General features: G+C 45.2%; 2 protein-coding genes across 7 annotated transcripts in view; both read left to right on the forward strand.

Moving 5' to 3' along the window:
* NEK11 (NIMA related kinase 11) overlaps positions 1-3,258 on the forward strand; it is a 192,279-nt gene extending 189,021 nt beyond the window's left edge. For 5 of the 6 annotated variants that reach the window (XM_074312832.1, XM_019725963.2, XM_074312833.1 and 2 more), the window contains one exon: positions 2,399-3,258. In XM_074312832.1, coding sequence (XP_074168933.1) covers positions 2,399-2,681 — 283 coding nt within the window. In that variant the 3' untranslated portion in view covers positions 2,682-3,258. The remainder of the gene's footprint in view (positions 1-2,398) is intronic. The other variant, XM_074312835.1, reaches the window with a different exon arrangement.
* An 11,469-nt stretch (positions 3,259-14,727) lies between these two features.
* Positions 14,728-17,309, forward strand: NUDT16 (nudix hydrolase 16). The gene is made up of 3 exons (XM_019725950.2): positions 14,728-14,916; positions 15,014-15,283; positions 16,073-17,309. Exons 1-3 carry the CDS (start codon positions 14,779-14,781, stop codon positions 16,232-16,234), a joined length of 570 nt encoding a protein of 189 aa, XP_019581509.1. The 5' UTR covers positions 14,728-14,778; the 3' UTR covers positions 16,235-17,309.
* Positions 17,310-18,757: the final 1,448 nt, after the last annotated feature.

An 18,757-nucleotide genomic window follows, 5' to 3' on the forward strand; every position in this document is an offset into this window, starting at 1 on the left:
CTCGCTCCCACTGCTGGCTGCCCCCTGGCTGCCCTCCAGCTGTTAGGGCGCAAGTTAGATGGCACCTTCTCCTCCTCTGCGTTCTCTGATTTTCCCAACTGTGAAATTTCATAGCACTTTATAGTTTTCTGAAGATGCTTAATGGCTGTATGGGTCGGTCCCTCATTCTATAAATATTTCCTGAGTACCTTGTGAATGCTTGGCTCTGATGTAGTCACTGGGTCCTTCCCTCCTGGAACTCGTATGCTCATTAGGGGAGTGGGACAGATATATACACCTAAAGATAGAAAAAACTACCGTACTTATAGGTGCTATGCAGACAGTTAAGGTGGTGTGACAGAGGTGACTGGGGAGCAGGCCTGATAACCTAATCGAGCTGTGGGATGTGGGGCCCTGGCTGCCATCCCTCCAGCACTTGAAGTTCCAAGCCCTGTGTTTGAGGTTAAGCTCCATCAACAACTAGCTGTGTGAGTTTTCAAAAGTCAACCTATTTATTCTCACCTGTAAAATGAAGGTAAATGTTCACTGAATTGCCTAGTTCACAAGGATCATTTGAGATAATGAATGGGAAAGCATTTTGCAAGCTCTCAAGGATTAGAAAATGTTAGTTAAAATTTAAAGTGCATATAGCTTGCCTTATACTTACTAGGCCCTAAACTAGAGCAGGATCAATTACTTATTCTTCTTCTGATCTGCCACAAAGCCTAGCCTAGATCCTGTGTTCTAGAGATTACAAAATTGAATAGTACTGCAAAGAACAGCTCACAAAATGCATGAAAGAGTCTGTGATTAATGCCTTCAGTGTTGTTCTCAACGTTACTGTCACTACTGTCTAGCGGTAATGCGTTAAAAATTCTGGGGGGAAAAACCCCCAAAACACCGATCTTTCTTTTTACCAAATCCATTGAAATGAATAAAAAAGCATTTTCCTCAAGGTTAAAGTCATAAAAATACTTATATCTTTTGACCTAATAATTCCATTCTCACACAATATTTTATCTTCTAATAAAGCTCAACATATATACAGAAAAGTGCAGAAATCCTAACTACATAAATGCATTTTCACAGAGTAAACACACCCATGATGAGCCTCACTCCCAAAAATGATGCCAGAAAATATTTCCCTAAATGAAAAAGCTATGTTCCTGAAGACATTCACACCGTGTTATAGAGAAAAAAGCTAACTGTTTGGTGGAGGAATGATTAATAAATGCTGGCACATAAATGTTGAACTGTGTATCAAAATTCACAAAGCTCGACTTCCCTTGAGTCAGGCAGGCAGAGGAAATGTGAGAAGCGGCCGAGGAGAAGATGATAAGGAGCGAGGGAGGTGAGAGAAGCACAGTGGAAAAATGGAGACTGCAGAGTGCAGGCCCTGCCTAAAGGCTTTACATTAAAATAATAATAATAATAATTAATAATAATAATAAACCAGAGGAAAACAAAACATGGTGCTGCTCAAACAGAGCATGTTGTGGCCCAAGTGTCACCCATGGGCCTTTAGTCTCTGGCCTTCGCTAGAGAGAGGGGAAAACAGAGGCAAAATAAACACACTGATTATGGTGATACGATTATAACAAGGCACAGATTATGGCTGCAGATGGACTGGTCTGGAGACAAGTACAGAAAAATGAACGCTGGCCTTGGTGCGACTGGGCCAAATTACTGTACCCCTGAAGCCTCAGTTTCTCCAGCTGTAAATCAGGGGTTTAAAAAACAAAAATCCCTCATAAGCTGTTGCAAAGGTTAAGTGCAGCGAAAAGTGCCTTTGGTTAATAAAACAATTCTTTTCCCCTCATTATTATTTTTCTTCTCATTATTATTATTTCTTTGATTTCATATCCCACTGCCGTCTCTCCCCTTTTTTCCTGACTCTAGTCGCTCTAGCTTTCTCGCTATTTCTCTGACATAATTTAACCTCAGGGCCACAAGTCTCCTTTCACCCTAGTACTGGCCGCTCTTCATGGGGGTCTCTGTTCAAATGATACCTACTTGGGGCGGTCTGCCCTGCCCCTCGCTTTTCTCCACCTCTCACCCTACTGTATGGTTCTTCATCGCACTTTGCGCTGCCTGACATTTTCTTATGAATGTATTTTTAAATTCACCTGTTTATCGACCTGGAAGATTTGCTCCATGAAGGCAGGAGTTTGCCCAACTTGTTTCATGCTGTATTCGCTAGTCCGTAGCAGGGTCCCTGGCACATCATAGACGTTCAAGAAATATTTGTTGAATATTATTGAGTGTTCAAAGTAGAGACATCGTCAAATGTTATTGTTTTCCTCCCCCCCCCCCAAATCGGGGTTACAGTGCGATTTGTGTAATTAATGATTTAAAACTACATTTCTTGCAGGTTATCTCAATAGGTAATTCTTTTTCTCTTTCCTACCCTGTCTGGCAGATCAGCCATGCAGAAGTTGGGAGCAGAAGTATTTGGGGAGGTCTATGATTACCTCCAGGGGGCAAGGCGGCAGAACGCCAGCGAGGCGGAGATCCGAGCGTCCCTAGAAAAGGTGGTGCCTCATGCCAGTGACTGTTTTGAAGTTGACCAGCTCCTCTACTTTGAGGAGCAGTTGCTCATCACCATGGGAGAAAGGCCCACACTCCAGAGCCATCACGGACAACTGTCAAAAGCCAGCAAGTTCAAGGGGACAAATTTCTGTGCAAATCCATTCAACACATAAGCTGGACTCTATTATGGGAAATGGGAACGCTCATCTTTACTTTCAATTCCTTATCAAAAGGAATTTAGAGAGTAGCAAACACCTCTGCCTGTACTTGGAGTCCTGGGCTGGTCAGTGTTGTTTGGTCTATACTCTGAGAGAAGCGTAGGGATCAAGTTTGGCTTCCTGAAAAAGCACTCCCACACATGTGCCCTCAGGGTTCCCACTGGGACTGGACCCCCGTGACGATGGCCTGGGAGAAGCCGTCTGCTCTTCCTCATTTCCACCTGGAGGACAGGCCCAGTGCCTGACCGCCTGGGGTCTCCCGGGACTGTGGCCAGCCTGTGCCTGACGGTTCTTGGACGCTGGCCTCTGGCACACTGAGCTGCTGCCCAGAGTCAGACATACCTGTCTCAGGTGCCGTGTTTGTGGTCCACTTTTGCCCTTCCATAGCTCACAAGCAAGAAGTCCCTATGTATAAGGACCTGGGTGAAAAATCCAAAAAGTGATTCCCTCCTGTGATTTATTCCCCAGACTCTTCCATGGAGTCCTAAAGACTCTTATTCTTAATAAATATCTTTACCATGGCTATAAATCACCTATTTTGGCTTTTCCTTATCCAGAAGTATCTTGTTGACTGTAACACAGCCATCTAATGATAATTATTACTTAGAGCAGTGAACTTTTGGTTTATTAGGAGCCTATTATGTACCAGTACTGTGCTTGCTAACGTAAGGACCTGATTTCACCGGATCTTTTCACAAAAGGGAGAGAGAGAGGGTGGGTGTGGGGAAAGAGAGAGAGAGAGAGAGAGAGAGAGAGAGAGAGAGAGAGAGAGAGACTGAGAAAGAGAGAGATTTTGCCTCATTTTACAGCTGAGGATGCTCAGGTTAGTTACCTGCTCAGTCACACAACTACGAGAAGCTGAGCTGGGATTTCACCCCAGGTCTGTCTGATTCCAGCACCCATGCTCTTATGCATGTAGGTTTTCAACTGAGGAGCTACATCAGATTGCTTAAGCAGCTTCTTAAACACAGACACGTTGAAACATACTGTCCAGAGAAGAGTACCCTGAGTTTAAGAACATGTTGTAAGGGAGGAAAGACTTCCTCTACACCATTTTCACATGGTGTGTGTGTGGGGCGAGGGGCTTTCTAGAAAGAAGTGAAAATCCTAAAACAAGCATTTAAGCCTGAGAGCTTATATACCATTTTGACAAAAGAGTGATAACATTTGTGGAGAAGTGACAAAACAAAGGAAAAGGGATTTGAGCTCCTAAGGGGTGGGGATGGGGCAAATTGTGGGAAAGTAAATGGGAAATATATGGAGGAACTAATGGAAGATCAGGGTTATTTTAATAGGTCTGATTGTACAGATACATCTCAGCATTGACACCCATCTTCGGTGTTAAGAATGTTTTTCTCTTCCTGGTCCAGGGAGGGCACTTTCTCATAGGAAATTTATGATTTTAGGCGGGGGGGGGGGGGGGAGAGCACAGAGCTCTTCTAGCATCTGCTGTTTCTTAATTGTTTTCAGCTCAAAATAATCCTTATGCCAATGAGATTTATTTTGGGTGGTATATTCTGATCCCCTACAATGTCTAGGAAGACAGGTACAGACTTAAAACAACTTATCCTCCCGGGACTTGTGCTGTGCATGTATCAGGCTTAAAAGAAAGGAGAGCTAGGAGGAAATACCTTTTGGGATTACAGCTCCGTGCCTTACAAAATTTATTCATGTTTACCTTTCATTTGGTTCAGTGGAAGCAGGGGCACACTGTTTAAGACGACTAGGAGAAAATACATTTTTAATATTACCAGGGGGAAAAATGCTTTCTCCCTCAGCCATATTTTGTGTTAATTTTGACTCCAGCGTAGGCTGAAATAATTCTATGGGTACCCCATCTACCCCTGGTGATTTATTTCTTCCCAATACTTTCAGGGCAGCTTTCACTTCGCTTTCTAGAATTATAGATTCTTCCTCATAGGAATGTTTTTCAAAGGTATCTGTCATCCTTTTGTCTCTTCTGTATATATTTTCAGTATACTGTCTCCACCTTCCCTTTGTTTTCTCCTGGTCCTTGTTGGTTGTTCGGCATTCTTAGGATTTCCCTTTTATTTCTTGAATCTTTTGGTAGAGATCTGTTTGTTGTTGTTGTTGTTTTTTTCTCATTTTTGTTGTTCTCTTCTATCTCCTTACATTAAATATGCAAACTAATTGAATTACATAGAATTAGGAAAGATCACCAAGAGCAAAGATGTGTTATCGGAGACCAAAGCTAAGATCTTACACCCTTGTAGTCCCAATTACTGTGTATGGATGCGAAAGCCGTGCAGTGAAGAAGGCTGATGGGAAACACATGATTCATTTGAAGCATGGTGTTGAGCTCTACTGATACCCGGGCCCACCAGGAAGGTGAACAAGTGAGTCCTAGAGCAAATTAGGCCTGAAACATCGCTGGAGGTAAAAATGACCAAACTGAAGCTGTTCTACTTCCAGCACATCATGAGAAGGCAGGGTTCTTTGAAAAAGACGATGGTGCTGGGAAATATAGAAGGCAGCAGGAAAAGAGGAAGACCAAACATGAGAGGGACTGAGTCCATAAAAGAAGCCAAGGCGTGAGTCTACAGGAGCTGAGCAGGGCTGTTGACATGACACTGTGGACGTCACTCAGTCATAGGGTTGCCAGGAGTCAGAGATGGCTTAACAGCATGTAACACACACACGCACACACACACGCATACACACATCATGCATACACACACACACACACACACACACACACACACACACACACCAGTGTGGGTATTAACCGCTAACCAACTTGCGAGATTGTGAGTGGAAACTGAGGAATTAGAGAACTAGGAATGTGCTTGTTATGAAACGGTCACAGGTATAGGGAATAAAGGACGCCTGCTAACTTGCTGCTTTGTAAAAAAAGTATGTTTCATAAATGCCAATTGACCTTTCTGCTTTCTATTCATACAGAGGAAATGCCACCAGCTATTTTGGGTGATGCGGAGATAAGACATACAAAGGAGACTTATAGAAGTTAATTATTTAATGTATTTGGAGTGAGGCTGGTGCAAAAGCTCTGGGTCTATTATAAAAGAGTCCAACCATCGAGTGGTCTCAGGATAAAGGACGCTGACAAATTAAACAGTAGCTGAAGGGGAAAACATACCCCACTCCTCTTTTAGGATGATGGGACGGCTAACTAATGTGTTAAAGGAAATGAAGCCAGGCCACCAAGATGATAAAGGAGCAAAAATGAAAAACGAGGCAAAGAGAAAGAGAAGGGGTGTGTATGTGAGAGAGAGAGGGACAGAGGTAGAGATAGACAGAGACAGAGGACAGGGGAGAGGGGCAGGAAGAGACAGACAGACAGTAAAGAATGTTTCAAAATGATCTGCCACAACCTGCCTAAGGAAACAAATACCAGATGACTTGGATTCTAGACCCACTCTTGCCGTTTACTGTGTGATCTAGAGCAAATCATTTTCTCTGAGTCTTAGTTTCCTGCCCGCCTCTGAAGATTCCTGTAAAGACCAAGGAAGATAATGTAATAGGTTGAATCACATGACATTGTCAATGGGATTTGACGTAATGTGGGGAAATGCTTTAAATACTGTAAGTAAGATGCCCTCAACTTTGGAGGAGAAATCATTATTGGCTTAATGGTCCGGCCGCCTGATCTCCCATCATTAGATTCATCCCTGAAGGCTTCTTTAGGCTTCTAACATTCTACTACCACCATGCAACACACCCCAAAAGTACGTACTTTCAGCCATTTTCAGCTAGCACTTGATTAAAAATTTGCTGACTGTCGGCAAAGAGCTGAAGGGCCATAAAGAAAGCAGCTGTGGAAAGGCAAGCGAGGGGGCTCCGAGGACCAGCCGTGCCTCCTGGACGATGCCTCAGTGCACTTTACATGTCTTTATCCTGCCTCCGTGACCCCAAAGTTAGCCGCATCTCCAGTTCCCTGGGGACACTCAGTTCTTCCTTAACTTCAGGAGGAAATTCAGAAGTTTGGTCTAACAAACAGACATTATAAAATCATTTATTCATAAACATTCATTAGGAGTACCAGAATCATTAATATTTATGCCGAATTGAAAGGCTCCAATAGGTCTATGTTCAAAATAGATTTGTAGGTTTCATTGGAAAGACAATCTTTCAACAGCTAGATTTTTTTTTTTCTTTCCAAAACATTGTGGCTTTTTCCTGCTCTTGAAAGACTGAGATTTTGATTCCAATTCACCCTGCCCTGGACGTTTGTCTGTTCCCTTATAACTTCGTAATTCTGCCCGTCCCTGTGGAAGGGGCACATTTCCCTACCTCTTGACTCTGAGTTTGGCCACGGAACCTGTTTTACTTCAGTGATCACTCAAGAGCAGGACACTTGCAGGCGCAGTCCTTTATGTTCTCTTATGCCTCTGTCCTCACCCGCTAGCCCGCCAATCACGGGGGAGAGTGAGTGACGTGGAGCAGAGCCACCCCAGCCACCGCAGAAGGAAGCAGTGAGCTCCAGGCCATCTGCGAACTCCTGAGCCAGAAGCAAATGTGCTGTGCTGTATGCGACTTGGGTTTTGCGGTCGTTTACTATGCATTATTATGGCAATAAGCTAGTCAGTGTCCCTTCCTTCTCCAGACATCACTCTCTGTATTCCTCCTCTGAACACCTTTTATCAAGTTCTCAGGCTCTCTGCTTTTCGGCATTGAATTTTATAAGTTTGGGGGAAAGTTTACTTCTAATTAAATGATTCTGTGACTTCTCAGAAAAAAATACGCGTACTTTGTTTTGCAAAATGACTCAGGTGAACCATGAAGTCTTGTCCGTGGCTTTTGGAATGTTTCCAGGCACTGCTGCAGGAGCACGAGGCTACCAAGACTACCTCTTCTGCACATGTGCTCTAATTCTTCCTTGGATTTTAGCTCACCATGTGTTGAGCTCGCATCCTGTACCAGGCACCAAGTGTGGGCACACAATTTTGAATGATAAGAATTCATCACGCAAAGGCAACAACCTAAATGTCTGTCAACAGATGGACGGGTAAAGGAAATGTGACATATTTACATAAACAGAGGGTATCAAAACAATGTATACACATTTTAAGAAAGAAAAAAAACTCTTAAAATTACACTGATGGTAACCACTTTGAGCACCTCTTGTAAATGCAGAAGTCAAATGTGACTTGTATTCATCTTTTGTTAGTATATATTATTACAATTTTAATACAGTTTTTTCCTTTCTTAAATTGTGTATACATTGTTTTGGCCTTCTCTGTATATACAGTAGAATATTATTCAACCTAAAAAAAAAAGAAAGTCCTGCCATTTGTGACAGCATGGATGAACGTGGAGGATATATGCTAAGTGAAATAAGTGAGACACAGAAAGACAAATACTGTATGATCTCACATATATGTGGAATCTAAAAAAGTCAAACCCATAAAAACAGTAGAATGGTGGTTGCCAAGGGTTGGAGCTGTGGGAAAAGTGGGGAGTATTTGGTCAAAGGGTACAAAGTTTCAGATATACTGGGTAAGTTCTGGAGATCTAATGTACAGTACGGTGACTATAGTTAACCATTTTTGTATTACATTTCTATATTATTGTATACTTGAAATTTGCTAAGAAATCTTGTTTGCACCACACACAAAAAATGGTAACTATGTGAGGTGATGAATATGTAAATTAGCTTGATTGTGGTAATCATTTCACAATATATATCAAAACATGACATTGTACCCTTTAAATATATACAATTTTTATTTGTCAATTATACTGCAGTAAAACTAGAAAACAATTCACCAGGCAAATAAAAGGAAAGGCATGAAGAACACAAAGATGGAGGACACAGGACACAGCCTTGTAAGTGCTGATAATTTGAATCTTCTTGTGTTGGTGGTACATCAAGTGTTAGAGTGATTATGTCAAGTTTGAGAGGAACGTATGGTGCCCAGCCCCCAAGATGGCCCCCAGTTATCCTCACTTGTGATATATTCCTGCTCTATAGTTTCCTCTCACATTGCATCAGGGGCGGCTCATGTGACCAATAGAAGTGATGGTGTATGAATTCTGAGATGAGGCCATAAAAGACATAGATTCCATCTTGTTTTCTCTTGGGTCGCTCACTCTGAAGGAAGCTGGCTACCACGTCATGAGGACACTCAAACATTCCTATGGAAAGATCTGTGTGGCGTGAAACAGGCTTTTGCCTCCAGCCAGCACCAGCTTTGGGCGACGTCCGTGAACCACCTGGGAAGCAAATTCTCCAGCCCCAGTCAAGCCTTCATTTGACTGCAGCTCTAGTGGACATCTGGACAAAAACCTCATGGGGAAAACCTGAGCCAGAACATCCAGCTACACCTCTCCTTAATTCCTGACCCACAGACTCTGCGAAATCATGTGTTTATTCTTGTGTTAAGTCACTACAGTTTACATTTCAGCCATACGTAGCTCACAAGTATAGGAAGCAAAGCTCACATCTGAGCTGTTCAGTTTGCTCTACTGTTTCCTGAAGAAAGGGGCAGTCCCTGAACAGGTATGGACAGGGCATGGCTTTTAGCTGGATCATTAAGTCCTGTGGAGCACAGGTTTGGAGAGAGTGAGACTGGAGGCAGGACAGGGAAGCAGTTAGGAGGCTGTCGTCGAGGTGAGAAAGGACAAAGACCTGACCTTCATCTGAGGAAGTCAGGGCATTGAGAGCAGAGACGATGAGAGGGAACTGAGAAGACCGACTGGATCAGGATGAAGGAGTTGTCGTGAGGATTTCAAGGTTTCAGGCCTGGGTGACTGGGCAGGTGCTGGGAATATCGAAGGAGATGCAGGTGGGTGGGAGTGAAGTACCGAGTTCACTCCTGTGTGTTACGTAGGTTTGAGGTGCTTGCAGAGTATTCAGGTGAAGAGGTCCAGGCATGTAGCTGGAGGTGTCTGAAATGTTCTGTCCTTATAGTGGAATGGATCCACCTAATGAGCTCCAGACAACACAGCAGTGGATCTTTTTGATGCTGGACCTGCAAACAACCAAGAACAGGGCTGGCTTCTGTAGAAAGCCACCTCCTTTAAGGCTGCTGATTGTGATTTCAGGTATGTGAATGCCTGAAAAATAATAACAGCATCTAGCCCTTTTATGAAATCCTGTTGGATAAAGCCCAACTGACTCTAGCTGGCAGCTTTCTGCTGGTGGCACCTCCTCCCCGGCCCCCACCACTGTATATTCTTCAAAGTCAGTGGTTCAACCTTGGCTCTGCATTTGAAACACCTGGAAAATGTTAGGAGGATTAAGTGGAATGATTTTAAATTTCCTGGAGATGGTAGATGTTGGTTGCGGTCTCCTGCCTAAAAAGTGAAATTAGACCCTAACCTCTCTCTCCTGGACCAAAAAGGATCTTGTCTGTAAAAGGGTTTTGTGAAATGCAAAGATTTATTCAAATGTAAATTATAACCTTTACATTTAACTTCATGAGAAGTCAAAGATCTTTTTATTTTTAATTTTGTACTATGGAAAACGTCAAACTATACAAAAGTAAAGAGAATAATATAATAAGCCCTTGTTATAGAACCATCACTCAGCTTCAAAAATGATCAATTCATGGCCAATCTTATTTTATTTATATTCTCACCCACTACCCCCCGACTGGATTATTTTTATCATATCATTCATAAATGTTTCAGTATGTGTCTCTGAAAGATAAAGAATCTTTTTTTAAAAAGCCACAATATTACTACCACATATAAAAAATGATCAGTAATTCCTATATATCAAATATCCAGTCAGTATTCACATTTCCATCACTATTTCTGTTTCTTCAAATTGGGATCCAAATAAAGCCCAATAGCTTCAAGTGATATGTTTCCTCAATCTATTGTATCGATTTGGTCTCCGTCTCTTTTATCCTTGTAATTAATTTGTTGAAGAAACCAGGTCATTTATCTTGTAAAGTTTCCTTCAGTCTAGATTTTACTGATTGCATCCCCTTGATTTTTTACAAATAAACTTTTTTAGAAGTTTTATATTTACAGAGAAACTGAAGGTAGAGTTCCCCTATAGTCCACCCAGATTCCCGTTTTTTAACATGTTATATTAGTATGGTATATTTGTGACAATAATGGACCAAAACCGATACATGACTATTAATCAAAGTCCATACTTTATTCAGACTTCCTTAGCTTTTATCTAACGTCCTATCTCTGATCCAGAATCCTATCCAGGATTCCGCATGACATTTAGTAGTCATGAATCCTTAGGGTCCTCTGTTGTGAGTTTTTCAGGCTTTCCTTGTTTGGTGACCATAACAGTTTTGCAGCATGCTGGTCAGGTATTTTGTAGAATGACCCTCCACTGGGATTTAATGCTTTTTTGATGATTAGACTGGGGTTATATCATTTTAGAAGACCACTGACATTAAGTACCACTTTCATCATATCGCATCAAGGGGTACATACCATCAACATGACTTGTCATTGTTGATGTTGACCTTGGTCGCCTAGCTAAGGTAACGTTTGTCAGGTTTCCCCACAGTTACAAATTGCCCCCTTCACCAACACACACACCTCTTCCCATACTGTCCTGTCCTCTTTGGAAGGAAGTCACTAGTCACAGCCCACATGTAAGGAGTGAGCAGCTATGCTCCACCTCCTTTAGGGTAGAGTATCTGCATGTTTTCCAGACTCTTCTGCATGGAGATTTGTCTCTTCTCTCCCATTTATTAACTTATTATTTATATTAGTATGGACCTGTAGATATTTATTTGAGACTTTGAATTACAATTCAATACTGCTTTATTTTGTTGCTCAAATTGCTTCAGCTTTGGCCATTGGGAACTCTTTCAGTTGGCTCCTTTGTCCCTGTCCATTTGACATGCTCCCATCAGTGTTTTTTTTTTCATTAAAATTTTTTTTTGTGTGTGTACTTCCTTCCTTTCTGGCATCACAAGATACTCCAGAATCATCATGAAGCGATCATGTATATTTCCCACCCACTGCTTGAATCAGCCATTTCTCCAATGAGTCTTGGTTCCTCTCACTGACGAATTGGAAATCAAGATCTGGGCATTAGGTGTGCTTACTGCTACTGGGGTATCATTGCTTTTAGGGCCTCAGGTGATAGAGCAAGCAAATATACATGTATGTTAAGCTTTGTATATACACACATCTATAAATATTTTTATATGTAACCATCTGTATCTAAATTAAGTTAAACACAAATTCATACTGTCTTCAACTCAATCCACTATCACATGGATCATTCTAGCTTCTTCCTGATGTTTAAAGATGTTCTTTTGTATTTCTTGTAAAATGGAAATCAGATCCAGATTCAAATTCAAAATTTTTAGCAAGAATATTTCATAGGAAGGGGTGTGTGCTTCCATCACGAGGCATAAAATAGCTGGTTTTCTTTTAGTGATGTTATCACCCATTGATAATCAATCTCTAGGATCTATTAATTGTTTAAAATTTAAAAATGGTAATTTTGATTGGCTCTGTCTTTCTTCTTTGATTAATGGGAATATACTCTATATAAAAAGAAACCCCCTCACCAACTACCAGGGGGGTGCCAAAAAAATGTATACAAGCAGACACTTTGGTCAACATTGCTCAAGCAGTTCGCCATAATCAGAAGTGTCTGGACGCTGATGGTAACCACTTTGAGCACCTCTTGTAATTGCAGAAGTCAAACATGACTTGTATTCATCTTTCATTATTGGTATATATGGTGTATTACAATTTTAATACAGTTTTCCTTTCTTAAAATGTGTATATATGTTTTTGGCACCTCTGCATTTGGTAGCCCTAAGGTAGAGCCCATATAAAAAAGACAGGATAAATGCTTCTTTTCCTCACTGATTTTAAAATAATGAATTAATTCCCTAGCATCCTCCAAGGCTGACCACTGAGTTATTTTTGGTCTTGAGTACCACTATGAACTTGTTAGCGTAGCCCTTGAGGCACATGGCATTGCTCAGTGATCTACCTCCAGCCTTCATCCTGAGTAATCTGCCCCAGGATGGTAAAATGGGGCAAGGGGCAAGGGGCATGCAGGCTGGGCTCTCCTGGCAGAGGCAAAGAGCAGTTGGAAAAGTAAGGAGGCTTGAGGACTTCCATATTCATCCATCTGAAAAAGTTCTGGTCTCCAGTCGTTAGTTCTTGGATAGCTGTTGCATTGGTTTCAGTTTTTCATGTTGCCTTAGAAATAGTGGAATCCATCTTTAAAAGCCTCCGCAAGCAACCAGGAAAGAAAAACACAACAGCCTGAAGCTCTGGAAAGAGCACGTTTGATCCTAAGTCCTTTAAAAAAGCCAGTCTAGGGGAGAAACCAAATCATCTTTAGAATGTTAGGGGTAAGGGTTAGGCCACTGATCCTCAACCCTGGTTGCTTATTAGAGTCACCTGAAACACATTTAAAAACCACCTAAGTCTCAGAATCACTGCCAGAGATTCTGATCCAGTTAGTCTGGAGTGGAACCCTGGAACTGGCAGTTTTTATGAGATTTTTGCAAGGTGATTCTAATGTTTAATTAGGACATTTCCAACGTCCCTTGAACTCTAATAGGCTAATAAGTTGTGTCACACCTACAGTTTCATCACCTTGATGCTTGATGTTGCTTGATGTTGGTAGACACCATCTCTGCCATGTCATTCAGAAGACTAAGTTAGGAAAGATGCCAGGGACATCTCATTGTCCCCTTGGGATGCTGAGGCCCGGTGAGTGTGGCTGAGTTCCAACTGACAGGTCTTTAACCTAAGACAGCACTCTGCGGCCTCCCGACCGCCGACTCCAAGAATGGCTACATTTACCTGGTGCTGGCACTGTTCTAAGTGCTTTAAACCTCTCAATATCCCTAAATAGGTTGGTATCACCTCCATTTAACAGATGAGAAACTGGACATCTAGACTTAAATGATTTGATAAGGTCACAAGCCTGTGTCTGGTGACTACTTGAGCGCTTTCCAATCCCGTGCTGTCACTTACAGGCTGTGACTTTAAGACAGGCCCTCTCACGAGCTGCCTCCTCCTTTCCTTTGTGTAATAAATACTGACTCTTGATGTGGAGGCCTTCTGCGCAGAGTGCAAGGCATTGGCAAAAGGGGGGAAGGCCAACCTGTGGGGAGAGATCCTGAATCCCTGTTCCTCAGCATTAGGCTGAATAGCTCCCAGCCCTGGAGGTGGGCTCTTCCCCAACTTCCTTCACAGCCCAATGGTCTGAGAATGTGTCAGACAGTTGAGAAAGACTTAGGCACATCTTCTACCTCTGAACCGTCCTCATTCACCTTCCTGTGCCCACAGGGTTTCACCCACAGATTTCCTCACTTATCCTTCCTCAGAAAATGTCATCGATCCTATCTATCCCCCAATCAATTCCTGACTAGAACTACAGTTATCACTGACCACTCCCTCCTACCATTCCCATCTCAAAAAAATGACACTGTCATCTACCCAGAGCAGAAACTCTGACCTCATCCTAGCACAATTCTCCCCAAACGTTCAATCAGCCACGGAGTCCCCTCAATCCCACCACCCCGGACAGCTGTTACACCTAGCGTTCCTCTCCATTCTCGATGTCCTACGATAGGCCACGTCTCTGAAGCCAACTCCGCCTTAGTTCTTTCCTGACCCCCACCCCAGCCCCCGTGCTTCGTGTACCATCCAGACCGAACCACATGTAGTTCCCTGAACGCTCCCTGTGTCTCCCCCGCCTCCCAGGACTCGTCCCTAATTAAATCCTGCTCGGGCTACAAACCCTTACTCTCATCCCTCTCTCCAGGTGCGCTCGGGAGGTCCCAGAGGCGCTGGCTGTGACGTAAGCACTATTTACCAGCCTCCCTCCGCGTCCTGGACGCCCGCTACACCACAGCCCCGCCTGAGCCCGAGGTCCACTCCACAGGAAGCTTTTAGTTTCCTTAGTGTTCCGGGACCAACGACTTCCCCGGGGATTGCAAGCCCCGCCGTGGCAGGTCACTGCGCCCCACCCCAAATTCGTTCGCCTAGATCCCGCCCCTGGGCCAGGGATTGGCCCTGGCCGCCCCGCCCAGGCTCCAGGATTGGTCCAGGGTGAGGCCCGTCAGCCTGCACACGTGGGCCTTCAGGACAGCTGTGGGGAAAGCTTGCGGCGATGGCCGGGGTCCGCAAGCTGGAGCTGGAGGAGTCCCTGGCGCTGGGGCCTAACTGGCGACACGCGTGCCACGTGCTACTCTACGCGCCGGACCCCGGGAAGCTGTTCGGCCGCATCCCCCTGCGTTATGCAGTACTGGTGAGGTGGGGGCGCGCGCGACTACTGTCTGCCCTGCGACCTCCCGGGGGTGCCCGCCTCTGGCTTCTTAAGCAATCCCGGCTTCCCTCTCGCGCAGATGCAGATGCGCTTTGATGGGCGCCTGGGCTTCCCCGGAGGTTTCGTGCAGTTGCGGAAGGAAAGCCTGGAGGATGGACTGAACCGCGAGCTGGTCGAGGAGCTGGGCGAGGGTGCGGCCGCCTTCCGAGTGGAGCGCGCAGACCACCGTCACTCGCGTGCCGTATCCGGCCAGCACATCGTGACCCACTTCTATGTCAAGTGTCTGTCGCAGGAGCAGATGACTGCAGTGGAGATTGGCGCCCCGCATGCCAAGGACCACGGGCTGGAGGTGGGGCCAGCCCGGGAACCCCACCCCCATGTCCTCCCTACCCCGAAAGCCTCTCTTTCAGTTTCCTGGTGTAGGTGAAGTGTTGGTCTTCTTTCGTCTGAGTGACTGACTATAGCCAATCTGGTCTCCCTGCGAAGGTCTCTCCCGTCTTCCCCCTTTACTGGCCTCTGTAGCTAACTCTCTAGAACACACCCATCCAAGCTTCTCTTTTGCTCCCCATTGAAAAATGTCCAGGCATTGCACCCTAGGCCCCTGTTTTCCTTGCATAGGAGATGTGGCCTGATACTTTGTGGGGAAACCTTGGCACTTAGGCGAGGGGAGTAGGGAGACAGATGGTGCATGGAAACGGTTCTCAAACTTTGGCGGGTAACAGAATCATCTGGGAGGCTTATTAAAGCAGTGCTTACTGGCCCCACTCCCAGAATTGCTGGTTCAGTGTGAGGAGGGAGAGAGGGACTTGAGAATTTGCATGTTTCAGAAGTTCCTAAATGGTGCTGCTGTGGCTGGTCTTGGTACCATGTTTTGAGACCTACTGATGCAGGGCCAAGGAGGCATCCTGGAGGTAGGAGCCACTAAAGTTTCAGTGGTATGGGAAAGATTGGCATTTATGGAACTGGATGACATGACATGTCTGCAGAGAGCTGGGCCCACTTCATGCGGCTATTGAAATACGAGTTCTCAGGCCTGCTTCTCCTGGACTGATAAGGGGTGAGGTGTCTGATCTAGAAAGACCTGGCTGGACTGAGCTACCTGGGTTCCCAGTGTCTCCTTGTTTTCCTCCTTTCACAGGTGCTGGGCCTGGTGCGGGTGCCCCTGTATACCCTGCATGATGGTGTGGGAGGCCTGCCTGCCTTCCTGGAGAATACCTTTATTGGAACTGCGCGGGAGCAACTGCTAGAAACCCTCCAGGACTTGGGACTGCTGGAATCTGGCTCTGTCTTCAAGCATTAAGATCTCAGCTTTTCACTAGAGGAGCCCCCCAAGGACCCACGGGACCTGAGATCAAGACCTTTGTACTGAGAGGGAGGGAGAAGAAAGGGAATGTCTTCTATGCTGGGCCTGGGCCTGATAGGTGGTAACAGATTAACTGAAATGTGTACAATACGTTCTAAGCAGAGGGCCCCCAGCAACTTGTAGCATTAGGGGCAAAAGTCTGCAGCTCATCCCAAGGGCCCTGGCAAGTTCTCAGAGCCTGCCTCTACCCGATACATTTGCATGCACATAGCCTGGCAGCCCTCAGACATGTGAATGTACAGTCTGTGCCCACACGCAAGCTGATGCCTCCTTGACTCCCAAAGTTTAGTTTAACCAGGAAGGGGCCTGTGTGGGGCCTACGTTGTCCCAGTACCCATCTCCTTGCTGGGGAGGAATTTCTGAACCAGGGAAGGGGCTCTTCCCACACTCCTACATGGTTGTTCTCCAGGGTCTAGCCCAGCCCATGCTTGTTGGGGAGGACAGAGAAGCTGAGGTCCCTTTTTCCCCTCTGAAAGTGGCCTGGAGATGGCCAAAGCAATAAACTTCTGAAAGGTGGTGGAGGGTCCTAACAAGCCCCCTGCCCTCTTCTGAAACTGAGTAGAAGGGGTGAGGAAATAGCTTGGTCTCCTTGGACTGACCTTGGACTTGAGAGTTCTGAGTCCTGAGTTCAGCATCTCCTCCAGTGCTTTCATCTTTGGGACCCCTTAGATGCTGGAGACATCGGAAGGGAACTGACCCAGCCCTGGTCTAGCCCTGCTCTGACAAAAAGAGTCTCCCAGTGAAGAAGGGCTTATAGCTGGGCTTCGCGGCCCTTTGGTTCTTTCAACAAACAATCTATACGAGATATTGGAAATCTACGGATGAGAAGCCATAGGCCTTGCTCTCTTTGGAGTCGGAAAGCTTTTGGGGGCCAAATGGTAAATATTTTAGGCTGTATTGGGCTACGTGGTCTTTGTAGCAACTATTCAATTCTGCCATGTCAGAAGTAGTAATGGACAATACATATATAAATGAGTGTGGCTGTGTTCCAATAAAACTATTTTTAAAAGGACGTGGCCAGCCTATGGGCCATAGGTTACCAACCCCTGCTCTAGAGGAAGATAAGAGTAATTTAATTATGATGTGTATTTACTTGTTTTATTTATGGATTGATACAGGTCCCACCTTGATATTTTTACTTTTAGTTGAGGTGGTCTGGAAGGGCCTTCTCTGAAGAGCATTTAAGCTGAAGGTTGAGAAGGAAGTAACCAGGTAGGAATGTGGGAAGAGTATTCTAGCTATTCCAGGGAGTAGCGTGTGCCTAAGGAAAAATCTTGGCAAATTATCCCAAAACAAGGGTAGGGAAATTAGACTCCATTTCTCAATTGAGAGAGCAGGGGTTGGTACACAGAGAATTTGCAGCCATCTTTAATTTACCAGAGCGCAGTCTAGAAACGGAAAAAGGCCAGTGCAATTAGACTAGTGAGTATTGGTCTGGAATGCAACAGAGAGCCCCGTGGGCCCAGTGGCAGTTGTTGGCCTTTGAAAGTGGGGCAGGGGAGGAGCTTCCAAGATCAGGGAGATACCGGGAGAGTCTGTCTTCCTCCTAACCTAACCCTGGGCCTTTTGTAGACTCAAGGTTAAACACTCAGGGTAGGCCAGCTGGAGGGAATGGACACTTGAGTGCCTCCCGGGGGCACAGACTGTACAGGTCTCATCTGTTTCTATCACATCGCCTTCAGTACTTCTCTTCAGGGGAGGTGAGGACCCCGAGGCCGAGAGAGGTGGGACTGACTTGTCCGTGGGTGCACCGCTGTCAGCACCCTTACCTCAGGAACCACGGCCCGGCAGGTCCGCACAGGAGCTCCTTTTCAGATGTGATCTGTTCCAGCCTCCCACACCAACCATACAACACTTCTACAGTACTTCACCTCACTCTGCTCCAGTGTGCCAGGGCCAAGTCTCTCAGTGCTTGCTGGCAGTTCAGTCATTGCTTATATTCAATTCCTTATTTTTTTAGGTTTCTGGTAACTGTTGATGGGGAGAGTCCGGGACTTTTCCTTTATCTTCCCGCACACATACCCTCCCTCCCAGTTAGTAGATCCCCTCTCAGTGAGCACCCTCCCACCCAGTGTTCCTCCATCTGCGGCTTGAGTCCATTTCATTCCCCTGGCCCTTCAGTCCACAGGAGAGGAGGGGGGAGGGGAAGCAAGCTCAGCCTCTGGTTTCCTCCCCATCACCCTCTACCATCCTGCTGCAGGATGAGGAAACCTGCAGGTAGGATTTCCTTAGCCTTGTTAACCAATCATCTGGTAGAGAGAAGATGGGCGGCTTCTAGCAATTCTTGACCCCCCTCACCGGCTGCTGTGACTCAGCCTGCATTTGACCTCCGTTCCTCACCTGAAATACTGGTTTGTGGTTCCTGTGGTGAGGGGTAAATGAGGCCACACTTGGGATACAGCTTTGAAGGGCCACCTCCAGCACTCTTTCAGCCCCCAAAGCCATCCACGTTTTGCCCTG

The sequence above is a fragment of the Rhinolophus sinicus genome, linkage group LG10, assembly GCF_036562045.2.
Source record: "Rhinolophus sinicus isolate RSC01 linkage group LG10, ASM3656204v1, whole genome shotgun sequence".
NCBI classification, from domain to species: domain Eukaryota; kingdom Metazoa; phylum Chordata; class Mammalia; order Chiroptera; family Rhinolophidae; genus Rhinolophus; species Rhinolophus sinicus.